This window comes from Tenrec ecaudatus, chromosome 10, assembly GCF_050624435.1.
Source record: "Tenrec ecaudatus isolate mTenEca1 chromosome 10, mTenEca1.hap1, whole genome shotgun sequence".
NCBI classification, from domain to species: domain Eukaryota; kingdom Metazoa; phylum Chordata; class Mammalia; order Afrosoricida; family Tenrecidae; genus Tenrec; species Tenrec ecaudatus.
The window spans coordinates 74,802,759-74,818,682 of NC_134539.1; the positions used below are offsets into that span (position 1 = coordinate 74,802,759).

Sequence of the window (15,924 nt, forward strand, 5' to 3'; positions counted from 1 at the left end):
ACCACTGGCCAACTGATTTTCAGCAAGGATGTCAAGACCATTTAATAGGAAAAGAATAACCCTTTTTAACAAACGATGCTGGGACAACTGGATATCTACATGCAAAGTAATGAATTTGGCTTCTTATACAGTGTGTAACAATTAAAATGTATTAGCGACCCAAGTTTTAAGGAGCAAGACGTTAAAAAGTCATAGAAGAAAGCGAAATTGTAAATCTTTGTGACCACTAAGCACAATCAACCAAAGGAAAAAATAAATCGGACATGAACAAAATGTAAAACTTTTGTGCAAGGGAGGGTTGGGGTGTGGGGGAGAGGAAGAAAATGAGCTGACCACAAGGGCTCAAGTAGTGAAAATGTTTTCAGGATGATGGCAACAATTGTACAAATATGCTGGACACAGTGGGTGGATGGATAGATTGTGATAAGAGCTGTACGAGCCCCCAATAAAATGATTTTATTTTTTAAAAAAAGGAAAGCTAGCAGAGTAGCACAGTGGAAGCGTGCTGGACCCATAAAAAAAGGAAATCTAATTGGAAGAGAAATCTTAGCCAATTTTGCAGAGGTTAATAATAGAAAACAACAATATCAAACACAAGTAGCACTTCAAAACAATGCCTATTTTAGCCTGAAACTGTACTAGAGACTCTACTTATGTTAACCCTTAACAATGCTATTTGAAAATAATTATTCAGTTGTCAAAATCAGGATTCCTACTTAGGGTTAACTGTCAGCAAAACCACTGTTCTTTGTATCACCGGACACTTCCCAGCAAATGAGGCTCTGTTCAAGCAACCAACCACACAGACGTTGGTGCATCAGATGACACTGTGGAGAAAGTAAAAAGGATAACCTGTGGAGTGGGAGACAATAGCTGCAAATTTTAATGTCTGATACATAGAAGTTCTAGGGCTCAGCAAGAGCAAAGCCTAATTAAAACTGGGCAAATGACTTGAATAGACATTTTCTCAAAGGATAAAGAAATAGACGATAGGCATGTGAAGATACTTAGTCTCTTTAGTCATCAAAACCACAGTGAGCTAGCATTTCACACCCACAAGGATGGCTTTGATTTTAAAGGGGAATAAAGGATATAGAGACCTAGGCACCTATACACTGCTAGTGGGAATATAGTCACTATAGACAAGTTTAGGAGTTGTGAAAAAAGTTGAACATAGAATAATCATATGATCAAACAAGTCTTAAATAATTGACAGTATATGTTTGGTAGTACATGTTTATGATAGCGTTATTCAGAATAGCTAAAAACTGGAAACCTCCCAACTGTCTAGGCACACACTGAATGGCTAAGTATTGAAGTGGGATGTGCATAGGGCTCCATTGGAGCACTGTTCAATAGTACTGTTGCACACTACAACTTGGATGAACCCCAGTGCGTTAAGGGGGGAAATGAGACAAAAGCCATATACATAACTCCATTTATGTGGGATGTTCAGAGTAAGCAAATCCAGTTAGGGTTGCCAGAAATTTGGCGGGTCAAGGTCAGGAATAGCTACGGGTTTTGTTTGTATGTGTACACAATTTGATTTAATAGACTAAAATCCACATTTTTTAAATGGTGACTTAGGTAAATTCTATCAATAAAAACAAAAACCTGAAAATGCAATGAAAGATTGTTCTTAAATGTTTCTTTAAAATACTGCTAGAAAAGGACATTGGGCCTCCACTCAAGTACTCCCTCAATGCACGAATACTTTCTTCTATTAAATTGGCCTTCTATGATGCTCACCTTCCTGACACAACCGCTGAAGACAAAGCGGGTGAATAAGCAAATGTGAAGAAAGCTGATGGTGCCCAGCTATCAATAGTGTCTGGGGTCTTTAAGGCTTGAAGGTAAACAAGTGACCATCTAGCTCAGAAGCAACAAAGCCCACATGGAAGAAGCACACCAGCCTGTGCGATCACGAGGTGTTGAAGGGTTTGGCTATCAGGCATCATCAGAACAAAAATCTTACCATAGTGACTGAGCGGGGGGGAGTGCGGAGTGGAGACCCAAAGCCCATTTGTAGGCTACTGGAGATCCCCTTGCAGAGGGGTCTCGGGGAAGAGCCGAGCCATTCGGGTGCGATGTAACAACGAAAAATACAAGTTCCTAAATGCTTTCCCCCTCACCCCCCCACTATCATCCCAGTTCTACCTTACAAGTCTGGCTAGACCAGAGGATGTACACTGGTACATACAGGAACCAAAAACACAGGGAATCCAGGGCAGATGATACCTTTGGGACCAGTGGTATGAGTGGTGATACTGGGAGGGTAGAGGGAGGATGGGTTGTAAAGGGGGGACCCATTACAAGGATCTACATGAGATCTCCTCCCTGGGGGAGGGGAAACATGTGGGTGAAGGGAGACATTGGACAGGGCAAGATATGACAAAATAATTTATAAATTATCAAGGGTTCATGAAGGAGGAGGGAGGGGAAAAATGAGCAGATGCTAGGGGCTTAAGTGGAGAGCATATGTTTTGAGAATAACGAGAGCAATGAATGTACAATTGTGCTTTACACAATTGATGTATGTATAGATTGTGATGAGCTGTATAAGCCCCTAATAGAACAAGTAAAAATAAAATACTGCTATGTAAATCTGCATTTTTTTTTGTTTGTTTGCAAATAGGCCAGCAGAAGTGGATACTGTGGATGGCTTTCAGGGTCGGCAAAAGGATTGTGTTATTGTTACATGTGTCAGAGCAAATGCTATGCAAGGCTCTATTGGGTGAGTAACCATCACTGTTGCCTGGGTGTAGAATCCTGAATGAAAGCTATTCTGTCACTTAAGTGACACTGTCATTAGTGTTACTGAACTTGCATGTTAGCTTGTGGTCCCCCCTCCACCACCTTTTTTTTTAAAGTTGTGAGATAGATCCATTGTCTGTTTCTCTTGTTCGCTTACATATTAACTCATTTCATGGTATGACTGTTGATTTATTTAATGAAAGTTTGTTCAATAATTGGATCAGGTGTATTTTGCACAGACATGTTACTCATATGATGTATGTCACACAGATTTTCCTTGTGTCTGTTTTCCTCCTTCACCTAAATTAGCTACTATTCTCTGCTGTCTGTTTAAGGACAGAGGTGTGGCTGACACACAAAACTTCCGAAGCACTTGATTATTTGTTTGCTTATTTGTTTCCATCTCATGAGAAATAGAGAATTTTCAGACGGTAAACTTACTTAAATGTTCTTTAATAAAAACAGCAAATTATATTTGCATCTATAAATAGTGAATAATTATTTTAGGGTTATTTTTTTAAATAGGACATGCTTTCCCAGCTGATTGGGAAAGTTTACCTTTCTCATATATACTTTCTGTGACTGCTTTTTTTTCAGATCCAGTAATATAGTAGCCTGGTCTGTTTGTGTATTTCTGTGCTTGCCATCAAGTTGAGTCAGACTTGGGCCAGCCTGTGTGTGTCCAAGTGGAACTCTCTCTCCAGGCTTTTCACAACTGGTGGTTTGGAAGTAGCCTCACCAGACCTTTCTGCTGATGTTCCTCTAGCTGGCTTCACACCTCCAACTTGTTGGTTGGGAGTTGAACGCGTTAACTGCACCATCTAGGGCCTCAGATGATTTTAAAGCACTTAAATTTACAAGTATGTAATTGATCTAGTTTTTTTTAAATCATTTTATTGGGGGCTCATACAACTCTTATCACAATCCATACATACATCAATTGTATAAATCACATTTGCACATTCGTTGCCCTCATCATTCTCAAAACACTTGCTCTCCAATTAAGCCCCTGGCATCAGCTCCTCATTTTTCTCCTCCCTCCCCACTCCCTCCTCCTTCATAAACCCTTGATAATTTATAAATTATTACTTTGTCATATCTTACACAGTCCGATATCTCCCTTCACCCATTTTTCTGTTATCTGTCCCCCAGGGAGAAGGTTATATGTAGATCCTTATAATTGGTTCCCCTTCTTTACCCTACCCACCCTCCACCCTCCCGGTTCCGTACATCTTCTCGTCTCGCCAGATTTGTAAGGTAGAATTGGGATCATGATGGGGGGGCGGGGACAGCATTTAGGAACTAGAGGAAAGTTTTATGTTTCATTGTTGCTACACTGCACCCTGACTGACTCGTCTCCTCCCGGCGACCCTTCCATAAGGGGGTGTCCAGTTGCCTATAGATTGGCTTTAGGTCTCCACTCTGCACTCCCCCTCATTCACAATGATATGATTTTTTTGTTCTCTGATACTTGATCCCTTAGACACCTTGTGATCACACAGACTGGTAGGCTTTGTTGCTTCTGAGCTCGATGGCCACTTGTTTACCTTCAAGCCTTTAAGACCCCATTTAAGACCCCAGATGCTATATCTTTTGTTAGCCGGGCACCATCAGCTTTCTTCACCGCATTTGCCCATGCACCCATTTGTCTTAGGTGATTGTATAGGGGAGGTGAGCACACAATGATAGGAATTTTTATTTTTTGATGCCTGATAACTGATCCCTTTGCCACCTTGTGAGCACGCAGGCTGGTGTGCTACTTCGATGTGGGCTGTCTTACTTCTGAGCTAGATGGCCGCTTGTTTTACCTTCAAGCCCTTAAGACCCCAGACACTATACTTTTGATAGCCAGGCACCATCAGCTTTCTTCACCACATTTGCTTATGCGCCCACTCTCTTCAGTGATTGTGTCAGGAAAAGGCGAGCATCACGGAATGCCAATTTAATAGAACAAAGTGTTCTTGCATTGAGGGAGTACTTGAGTGGAGGCCCAAGGTCCATCTACTACCTTGATACTAAACCTATAAATATGTGCACACAGATCTATTTCCCCATCTTCATATATAAATATGTTTACATATGTACATGCCTTTATTTAGACCTCTATCAATGCCCTTTGCCTCTTAGCATTTTCCCTCTCTGTTCTTTTACTTTCCTCCTGTCCCAGTATCATGCTCAGCTTTCATTTGGGTTTCAGTAATTCCTCTCGGTTACATTTCCCTTGATCATGCCCTACCAGGCTTCCTATACTCCTCACCACCGATTCGAATCACTTGTTGTTGTTCCCTTGTCCCTGGGTTTATTAACGCTTCTTCCTTTCCCCCCACCTCCCCTTCTCCTCATGTCCCCCTGGAACGTCAATCCCTTTGTTTACTCCTCCAGATTGTTCAGCCTATCTTACTCTGACAGACCTGCGGAGATGATAATATGCACCCCAAAAAGACAGAGCAAAATCAAGCAACAAAACAAAAAGCCAATAACAAAACACAGCACAACACAACAACAAAGAAAAGCTTGTAGTTAGTTGAAGGATTGTTTGTTGGCCTTTAGGAATGTTTTCTGGTCGAGTCTGATGGGGGGCAAAGCCCTGGCCCCAAAGTCTGTTTTTGGTATTCCCTGGGCACTTCATTGCATTCTTCCCCTTGCTGTTCTGTTGCACACCCTTAGTGTTTTGCCTTGGTGTGTTGGGATCAGATCGGGCGCAACTCCCACACAGTGTTGTCCCCTGTAGGGCTATGGGTCAGTGTGGGACTTCGTGTCTCATAGTGGGGCTGGCCATAAGGGCTTCTCCGTGCATTGGCTGCTCTGAGCAGAGATATCGTCCTCAAGGCTTGGTGGGCCAGGATGTGCTCCACTCTCTCTTCTTTCTCCTTCATTTGCTCCCGTGTGCCCTGATCAGACATGTCCCTCTCCCTGAGCTACAGCTTCAGTGCTGTCCTCTGAAGTGAATTTTTCTTAGGGGAGGGGCAGCTGTCCACACAGTTGGGATTGGGGCGTGCCCTTCAGTGATCTAGTTTGTAAGATTCAAAATTGTCATACTGCTTAAACAGGTTTCACTACCTTTCGAAGTCAAAACAAGAGATGGTGATTTTGTTTCCACGCATTGGGCCTTTTGTCTTTTTATAAGTTTTTAATGGGAATCCCTCAGTGTTACTGTTTAGGAGCATTGGAGAAACTGTGTCTGCCCCATACTGTGTGTGATCTCCCCTGTACCAATGTGGTCAGTCATTCTATAGAAAGCAGTAACTCTTTGTTTATTACTTAGATTCCTGGCAAGTTTGCAGAGATTGAATGTCACCATTACAAGAGCCAAGTACAGCCTCTTCATCCTCGGACATTTGAGGACACTGATGGTAGGTGCATTCATGGGAAGCAGGGATTCCAAAGGGCAGTGTGCCATTGTTAGTGTTTGTTACTGGGTTGGGAGTTTGTTTTTATTGCTCAACAAAATGGAAGTGATTTCTAGGGCACAAAACAAGCCTATTTCCTGATGGATGTTATGTTTTCCAGCTTCTTCTTCCTGAGAGCCCTCATATACATAAATCACTCAGCCTTTCTCAGTCCGTAGCCCAGGAATCTAATAAACTAGGATCTCAAGATAGCCCATATTTTAACAACTTCTTTTTGGCATCATAGGACTGTTAGGATGCATGTAAATCCAGGCTTGCTAGAACAGTACTAAGCATGGCGCACATGGTATGCCTGAGAGAAGGTGCTTGCAAGAGTGTGCTCTGATTTCTTTCCGTACTTTTCCCATTTCACTTTAGCAGTTAGTATCATGAGAGGACCTGGGCCAGTCTAAGTTCTTCTCTAGAACATGTGTACATGCTGATATTTTTAGGAGACAAAATGTGCTGCTTAATTTGATGACATCAAACCTGTCAGTTGCACATATTTCCTGGTTGTCTTAAAGGAAAAGATAAAACTTACTTTTAGGTTTTCTAATTTCTCTAGAGTTGATTTTATCCACCCATTTTAGTTACATCCACCAGAGGGCACTCAGGTGTTCATTCTTTTTCATTGAACTGGTGTTCTCTTATGTTTGTGCACTCCCATAAACATGTTTTTAAAAGCTAGGAGCCTCCTTACTTGTTTTCAGCTATCCGGGCACACTTTATTTAATGAGAAATCGACAAGTTAAAGATAGTAGAGCATAAGCTGAGAAAATCCTAAAAGGGCGAGTTCCCTGCCCCCATCCCTTTCTCCGCTCTCCCTCTCCTCCCACGAGTTCTCTCCCCGCCTCAATAAAGTCTTCCTCAACTTCAAAAAAACCCCAAAAACTGAAAAATGAACAAACAAAATACCCACTTGGGTTAGGGGAGTGAAGGTTCTAATTCTGGACCATATGGTTCCTGGATGTGGATCAGGAGCCGATGTGATGTGGACGATAGATGTCAAGAGACTGAGACGCTGGTGCCCTGGCCAGAGCCGGGGTTGGAGGACCTGGGGCTCCCTCCAGTGTAAGTGCTCCTGCAATAGCAAGATGAGAATCACATGGTGTCCCTGTAGCTGGCCTGAGATAATACTCTGGCTTTTCAGTTGGCTATCTCTCAGTTTCTGGTGATTGAGTTGAGGAGGAGGTCCCTGGTGATTGCTTCTGCTCCATCACTGCTATAGGAATGTGATCCCCACCACCAGGTTCTCCAGGGGCCTGCTCTGGAACTGACCCCAAAAGACTCTAGTTCTCCAACAGACTGTCCTTCTAGTTCAGGCGTGAGACGTGGTGGTGGAGTCACTAGTAATGGCTCCTCTTGCTGTAGTAGCGTGGGAACAGAACCTTAGTCAACTGATGGTCCTTGCTGACGTACTGCATCTACCGCTCTGTGTGGCTCTGGGACATGAGCTCTTTCCGTGGCCTCTTGGAGATCCAGCTGAGCCAAGAGAAGGTAGGAACTTGGTCCGGGTACTCCAGCAGGAATTTCAGAGAGGCAGACGGGAGGGACTGATGGAAAATGAGTCACTTTCCAACTAGGTGCCCAGGATATACAAGATGGCTTCTCTCAGTAGTTGCTGGCTTCCACCGTGCCCTTCAGACTTCAGACAGTTTCATTCATATGGAAAGGAATCATCCGGCCTCCCTGTTTTTAAGTGTGTTATTGAAAAATCTTTTTCATCCTTTTTTGTGTGTGTGTGCTAAAGTTGTCTCTGATATATATTAACATCTTAAAGTTTTAAGAGGGAAAGAGAGAGAAGAGTGGACCACATCCTGACCCATCAAGCCCCGAGGGCAACAGCCCTGCTGAGAGCAGCCAAGGCACAGAAGACCATAGGGCCAGCCCGACCACAAGACATAGCACTAAGGTTAACAACACTGGACACACAGAGCGGAAATTGTGCCAATCTGACCTCACCACAGAAGGGCTGGTAAAAGAGCAACAAAGGGAGTGAAGCAATGAAGTCCCCGAGGAATCCCAAAAATAGACTTTGGGGGCAGGGCGTGGTACCTCATCAGACTTCAACCGGACAGCACAGACAGACCTAGAATTATAGGCTTTTTTGGGCGTGTGTGTGTGTGTGTGTGTGTGTGTTGGGGTGGGGGGTTGTATTGGAAAATACTTCATTAGTAAGATAGTGATTGCGTTGTGTCCTAGCTATCTAGTACACAAACACCATAAGTAGGCAGCTTTAAACCAAACCCTCATCTCCCCCCCAAAAAATTGCATGTCTGATAGCTAAAAGTACAAATGAGAATCTCGATCATGTAGATTATTTTTAAGTTTTTTATTAATTGTTTTATTAGGGGATTATACAACTCATCACAATCCATACATACATCAATTGTGTAAAGCACATTTGTACATTCATTGCACTCATTCTCAAAACATTTTGCTCTCCACTTAAGCCCCTAGCATCAGGTCCTCATTTTTTCCCCTCCCTCCCCGCTGCCCCCTCCCTCATGAACCATTGAAAATTTATAAATTGTTATTTGGTCATATCTTGCCCTGTCCGATTTCTCCCTTCACCCACTTTTCTGTTTGTTGTCCCTTCCACAGGGAGGAGGTCTCATTTAGATCCTCGTGATCGGTTTCCCCTTTCCAACCCATCCTCCCTCTACCCTCCCAGTATTGCCATTCACACCACTGATCCTGGATTCCCTGGTTACTGTGTGTGTACCAGTGTACATCCTCTGGTCTAGCCAGAGTTGCAAGGGTGTATTGGGAGCATGCTAGTGGGGCGGGGGCGGAGGCGGGGAGGAAGCATTTAGGAACTAAAGACTCCAGATGCTATATCATTTGGTAGCAGGGCACCATCAGCTTTCTTTGTTTCTCTTTTTTTCCCACATTTTATTTGGGACTCACACAACTCTTATCTCAAACCATACATATACATACATCAATTGTATAAAGCACATCCCTACATTCTTTGCCCTAATCATTTTCAAAACATTTGCTCTCCACTTAAGCCCTTTGCATTAGGTCCTCTTTTTTTTTTTTCCCCTCCCTCCCACCATCAGCTTTCTTCACCACATTTGCTAATCCACCCATCTGTCTTCACCGATTGTATCATTGAGGTGAGAACACAGTGATAGGACTTTTTGTTCTTTGATGCCTGATCCCTGATCCCTTCGGCACCTTGTGATCGCACAGGCTGGTGTGCTTCTTCCATGTGGGCTTTGTTGCTTCTCAGCTAGATGGACGCTTGTTTGCCTTTAATACCCCAGACGCTATATCTTTTGATAGCCGGGCACCATCAGCTTTTTTCACCACATTTGCTTATTCCCCCGCTTTGTCTTCAGCTGTTGTGTCGGAAAGGTGAGCCTCATAGAATGCCAATTTAATAGAAGAAAGTATTCATGCATTGAGGGGAGTACTTGAGTGGAGGCCCAATGTCCTTCTACCTTAATACTAAACCTATAAATATATATGCACAGAGATCTATTTCCGCATCCTCATATAAATATATTTGCATATGTACATGTCTTTATCTAGACCTCTATAAATGCCCTTTTGACTTTCCTCATATCCCACTATCATGCTCAGTGTCCACCAGGGTTTCAGCAATCCTTCTTGGTTACATTACCTTTGATCATGCCCTACCAGGCCTCCTACACCCTCCTCACCACTGATTTGGATCACTTGTTGTTCCCTTGTCCCTGGTTTTGTTAACATCACTACTTTTCCCCCACCTCCCCCTTTCCCATGTCCCCCCGGAACTGTCAGTTCTGTTGTTTTCTCCTCCAGATTGTATATCCAGCTATCTTTAGACAGACCTGTGTAGATAATAACATGCACAAAACAGCAACAACTAACCAGTGACAAAATATAAAACACAACCAGAAAGAAAAGCTTGTAGTTATTTCAAGGATTGTTTGTTGGCCTCTAGAAGTGTTTTCTAGTCCAGTCTGTTGGGGCACCACGCCGTGGCCCCAAAGTTCACCTTCAGCATTCCCTGGGGACCTCGCCGCTCCATTCCCTTGCTGTTCTGTTGCATCCCCTTAGTGTTTTGCCTCGGGATCAGATTGGGCACAATTCCCACACTGTGTCTCCGGTGTTGTCCCTTGTAGGGCTATGGTTCAGTGAGGGGAGTCATTTCTCACAATGGGGTCAGCCATGTGGTCCTCTCTGTGGACTGGCTGCTCTTATTGGGAACATTGTCCTCGCCCTGGTGGGCCAGCATGTGCTCCACTCTCTTCTCCTCCCTCTTCATCTGCTCCTGTGTGCTCTGATCAGATATTTCCCTCTCCCGGAGATGCCGTCCTTTGAAATAAATTCTTCTTGGGGGAGGGGCAGGTGTCCACTTAGTAGTTGGCATTGGGGCTGGCCCCTCAGACCTCTCCACTGATTCCCTACTCCATGCTGGCATGTTGCACTCACATCTTGGAGCACTGGGTTGAAGCCTGGTCCTTCTTTTCCCTGTGTAGATATAAACAATACCATCCCCCATTTTGTTTTGTTTTTTTAAATCATTTATCGAGGGTTCTTCTAGCTCTGATCACAATCCATGCATACATCTGTTGTGTCATGCACATTTGTACATACATTGCCATCATTTTTTAAGAACTATAAATCATTTTATTGGGGACTCGTACAACTTTTATCACAATTCATGCATACATCCATTGTGTCAAGCATATTTGTACATTTGTTGCCATCATCACTCTCAGAACATTTTCTTTCTACTTGAGCCCTTGGTATCAGCTCTTCCATTTTTCCCCCCTCCCTCCCCTGCCCTCCCTCATGAGCCCTTGATAATTTATAAATTATTAGTATTTTTCCTTGTGTTATACTGTTTGATATCTTTACCCACTTTTCTGTTGCCCGTCCCCCAGGGAGGGGGTTTATATGTAGATCCCTTGATCGGTTTCCCCTTTCTCCTCCACCTTCCCCTTAACCTCCTGGTATCGCTACTCTCATTATTGGTCCTGAGGGGTTTATTCTGGATTCCCTGTGTTTCCAGCTCTGATCTGTACCTGTGTACATTCTCTAGTCTAGCCAGATTTGTAAGGTAGAATTGGGATCATGATCGTGGAGGTACAGGAAGCTTTAAAGATCTAGAGGAAAGTTGTGTGTTTCATTGTTGTTATACTGCACCCTGACTGTCTCGTCTCTTCCTTGTGACCTGTGAGGGGATGTCCCAGTTGTCTACAGATTGGCTTTGGGTTTCCACTCCCCCCTCACTCATATCAGCATAATTTTTTGTTCTGGGTCTTTGATGCCTGATACCTCATCACATCGACACCTCATGATTACACGGGCTGGTGTGCTTCTTCTTTGTGGGCTTTGTTACTTCTTAGCTAGATGGTTGCTTGTTTATCTTCAAGCCTTTAAGACCCCAGGCACTTTATCTTTCTATAGTCAGGCACTATCAGCTTTCTTCACCACATTTGCTTATGTGATAGTTACAAAATCTTGTGACAATTTTGGGACTTCAGAGGATTAAGGAGGGAAGGCGTAAATTCTAGTCTGTCGATCGGGTTATAGCCAGTGAGATCTGTGTAGACATGGCCTTCCCCTGAAGATTTTGGGAAAACTCTGGGGATGCTATTCCCTCCTTGGAGGCAGGAGACTCTGTCTCTCTTTCTCTCTGCTCACTCCCTGAGAGATGCTCTACTGACAAGACACCTGGTACTATGTCCTGGGATCTGGAGAAGCCGCATGGACCCACCCTGATGGAACCAGACCCCTGGAGGTGGAGAAGCCATGTAGAGACCCCTGCCAGCGCTGAGATGCTTACAACACCACTGGATCCACAAGACTTCCCACCCACTGGCCTGTGATCCTCCTGCATTCGGCATCATTGCATGTGTTTTGTGAGTCTGTAGAGGACTCTAAAGATTGGTATCAGACATATGGGCTAATATTGGACGTATGGACTTGATCTGGACTGGGCTGGGACATTTTTTCAATATTGAATTGCTCTTGTATATAAACCTCTTTCTTATTCACATATGAGTCTCCAAGAATTTGTTTCTCTAATCTACCCAGACTAACACACGGGTTATTAGAACAAAGTGTTCTTGCATTGAGGAAGTCCATCTACTACCTTAATACTTATAAATATATGTACACAGATCTATTTTCCTGTCATACATAAATATATTAACATATGTACATGCCTATATTTAGACCCCTAGTTGTTCTATTTCCTTTTACTTTCCTCTTGTCTCGCTTTCATGGTATGCCTTCATTTCCAGTTTCAGTAGTTCCTCTCGGCTGCATTGCACTTGATCAAGCCCCACCAGGCAACCTATGCCCTCTTAGACATCGATTTTAGATCATTTGTTGTTCCCAAGCTTTTTGTTTTGTTTTTTTGTGTTACTGTTTTTGCATGTCTGTCTAGATAAGGTAGACAGGATAAACAATCTTAAGAAAACAACAGGACCAGTGGTTCTGGGGGGAGGCAGGACAAAAGAAAGGGGTGAGCCAACAAACCCAGGGACAAGGGAACAATTATGAGTTTTCCTATAAATGGGTACATAGAAAATAAGTACCCATGTGGCTGTAAGGCACCCCCAATTATGGATGGTAAATGTGAAAATATTTTGGAATCATTCAAGATAGTATTTCTAGGTTAAAGATGAGGAAACAGGCTCACAGAACTCAAGTGTAGATATTAACAGGTTCATATTGCAAAGACTGCAGCCTTATAACTACCCTTCCCCACTTGTCTGCATAGTCCGGGACCCATGCAAGGGCAGGCAGCTGCCAGGTTCTGGTGTTTGTAAGACTGCGGTCTTGCTGAGGAGACTTAAGGGAAGAGAGGAGAGAGGTGCACAGCATTGGTGTGATTTCTTACATGTGCTTTCAGCATTTAGGCTCTGCGAGCAAAAAGATACAAGGCAGCAGATGATGACCTTTGGACTCGTATCTCATTGGTTAGACGTTTTTTCTTTGGGATTTGGGGGGCTTTTTGAGAATTGGAGGATAACTGGTCTCTCTCTAGAACAGTGGTTCTCAACCTTCCCAATGCCGTGACCCTTTAATACGGTTCCTCATGTTGTGGTGGCCCCCCAACTATAAAATTGTTTTCATTGCTACTTCATAACTGTCATTTTGCTACTGTTAAGAATCTGGCGACCCCTGTGAAAAGCGGTCTATAACATTCACATGCTCTGAGGAGTTTGACTTTCTAGTCTCGGGCAGTGAGTGGTTTAGATCAGCAATGGGCTTTGGCTGCAGCTGTGGAAATACATCTGTGCTGTCCTGTTGCTAATCACTGGTCACTTGTGACTCTGGATGGAACACTTGACCTGTGCAAATAAGGGACTGTACTTTACGTAGCTGCATGTGAGCTGCAGACAAAGTGGCGCAGATCTACAAGACAGCTGTACTTTCCCACGGTGAACAGTGGCAAGGACCGCGAGTGCTCTCCCTGTATAGGTGTAACCAGTGCCTGTTTTTAACAAATCATGTGCCTTTCTCGTTCTGGACTCAGGTATATTTTTTTCTTTTGGCCTTGTCTAGCGAGCAGTGGTTTCTTAAGCATCTATTTTTGAAAGCATACTTACCTGCTGTCCAAGCCTATGCGTATTGCTTTAGGGTGTAATTGTTTCTCCCTTCTTTTTGGTTTAAGGAAAACCAACATTGGAATCACCTGATTCAAGATGCTCAGAAACGTGGTGCCATTATTAAGACTTGTGACAAGAACTATAAGCACGATGCCATGAAGATCCTGAAACTGAAGCCTGTGCTACAGCGAAGTCTGACTCACCCTCCTGCCATCGCCCCAGATGGGCCCAGGCCCCCCCACGGTGACTTCTCCAGCAAGAAACCGGAGTGTGGATTAACCAAAACTTCGGGCTCCCCTTCTCTGTGTCACAGTCCCACTGACTCTAAAGATGCTCCTGGTACTAGTACTACAAAGGACCCTGAAAGGCCGCCTCTTGTGGACTTGCTTCGGGACCCAAGGCTGCTTAAAAGAGTGGGCATTGACACCCTTGAGAAATTGCTAAGGGATCCACAGTCTTTGAGCCCCCGGCAGGGTGCAGCAGCAGCTCCTGCAGGAGAGCCAGGCTTCCCCGTCACTTACCAGGAGTCCAGGAGTCACCACGCACAGTGTGAACTTCCAGCTGCTAGTACAAATGCTGCCACAAGCAAAAGAAAATGTGGGGACGTGGCTGGCGGGCTCTGCCACAGACGAGAAACCAGGGCTTTCAGTGAAGGGGACCCGGGAACAGGTAACTGTGTGGCGTACCAGAGAGCCTCTGACCGGGACACGGGGAGACCGGGTCAGGACGGTGATCGTTCAAAGAAAAGAAAACTTTTATAAAAAGTGCAGCCACAAGCTTCACAGTAAACTTAAATGACCAGCTAATAGTACCATCTAGAAAAGGAGTTTTGTGTGCTGTTGGAAAACACCAAAAAAGTGAAACTGTGTCTTGGTCAGTTGCAAAGGCTTTCAGAGGGCATTTGTCAATAACAACGTCCTCAATGCCGGAGAGTGTAAATGCTGGTGCCTCTCGTTCTGCTAGAGAAAGGGAGGTCACACTGGCGGGAATGTTGTAAAAGTTGGAATGTATATTTGTATAGCAGATAACAAAATCCTTTTAAAATTTAATCTAGTATAGACACTGTTCTTTCCCCTGCCTATAATGTTAAGAATCATTCTTCAACTGAACAAACGTGGTCTGAAGCAGCTAGAGAAGAGCAGCTTCTCCCCACCATTGTTTTGGCAATGCAGATTTCTTTCTTTCACAGCCTGAGTTATTGTAATAAACTGATCTGGTGCTAGTGGGTCCGATGTCTTGAGTTCTATTTCAAAACAGCTGGAGCCTCCTGGGAAAACTTGGGAGGAACGGTTTTGTTAGGTCACGTTCTGCTGGTGGTGTGTGTTTCTGAATGAGGCACCTTGGCACAGGCTCTTAACATTTCGGTGACAGGTTCATTTACTTCTTTCAGTGACTACCTAGTTCCCCGCTCAAACGATGCTGTTGCCGGGTGGGAACATCATTCAGAGCTGCTTTGTCAGTCAGCAGTTGCTGGATGCTAGCTTAGTTGAAGGCTTGCAGGTTGCCAGGGGAATCCAGTTCATAGACAGACCCTGGAACACCGTCAGTCAGTCACCTTCCCAAAGAATTGTAATCACAGGGTACCTCGGCCCCCCTGGGACTAGTGACAGGACTCCACGGAGGAAACGCGGCAGCAGTGTCTATGATTTTCACGTGAAGTGGGTAGGGAAGAGGAGGTTCCCAACTAGGAGAGGTGACAAGTTCCCTACGAGCTCCATGAAGACGAAGCTCTGATGGGAGTTTGCCTGGGAGAAGCGGTTGTGCTTCCGTGACAGGAAAGCGACTGTGGTGAATGGTGATCTAAGATACCTGCGACACAACTTGGAAGCCCAAAGTTTTGCCAAACACAAAACGAACTTTCCAAGTATTATAAACGTGACTATCCGAAGGGACTGCAGAAAGTCTGTGGGGATGTGGAATTAAGTGATAAAGGGGTATTACACAGCTTTTTGAAGCTCATCTTGTCTTACTGATACTTGGCAGTTGTAATAACTAGGGGTTTGTCATGCGTACTGAGCAATCCGCTGGTTATTTTGGGGCAGGAAAATAAATTCCTGAACATTAATGTGCATTATTTGAAAATTTTTGGCATTTAAAAAAATCATTTTTATGGGGGGCTCTTACAGCTCTTATCACAGTCCATACATATATCCATTGTGTCAAGCACATTTGTACATTTGTTGCCATCATTTTCAAAACATTTTCTTGGCATCTGCTTTTTA

General features: G+C 44.0%; 1 protein-coding gene across 2 annotated transcripts in view; it reads left to right on the forward strand.

Annotated features, from left to right (window-relative positions):
* The window catches only part of SETX (senataxin), a 106,025-nt gene extending 91,101 nt beyond the window's left edge, over window positions 1–14,924 (forward strand). For both annotated transcript variants that reach the window (XM_075560584.1, XM_075560585.1), the window contains 3 exons: window positions 2,636–2,734; window positions 6,020–6,107; window positions 13,768–14,924. In XM_075560584.1, the coding sequence (XP_075416699.1) occupies window positions 2,636–2,734; window positions 6,020–6,107; window positions 13,768–14,463 (883 nt within the window). In that variant the 3' untranslated portion in view covers window positions 14,464–14,924. The remainder of the gene's footprint in view (window positions 1–2,635; window positions 2,735–6,019; window positions 6,108–13,767) is intronic.
* Window positions 14,925–15,924: the final 1,000 nt, after the last annotated feature.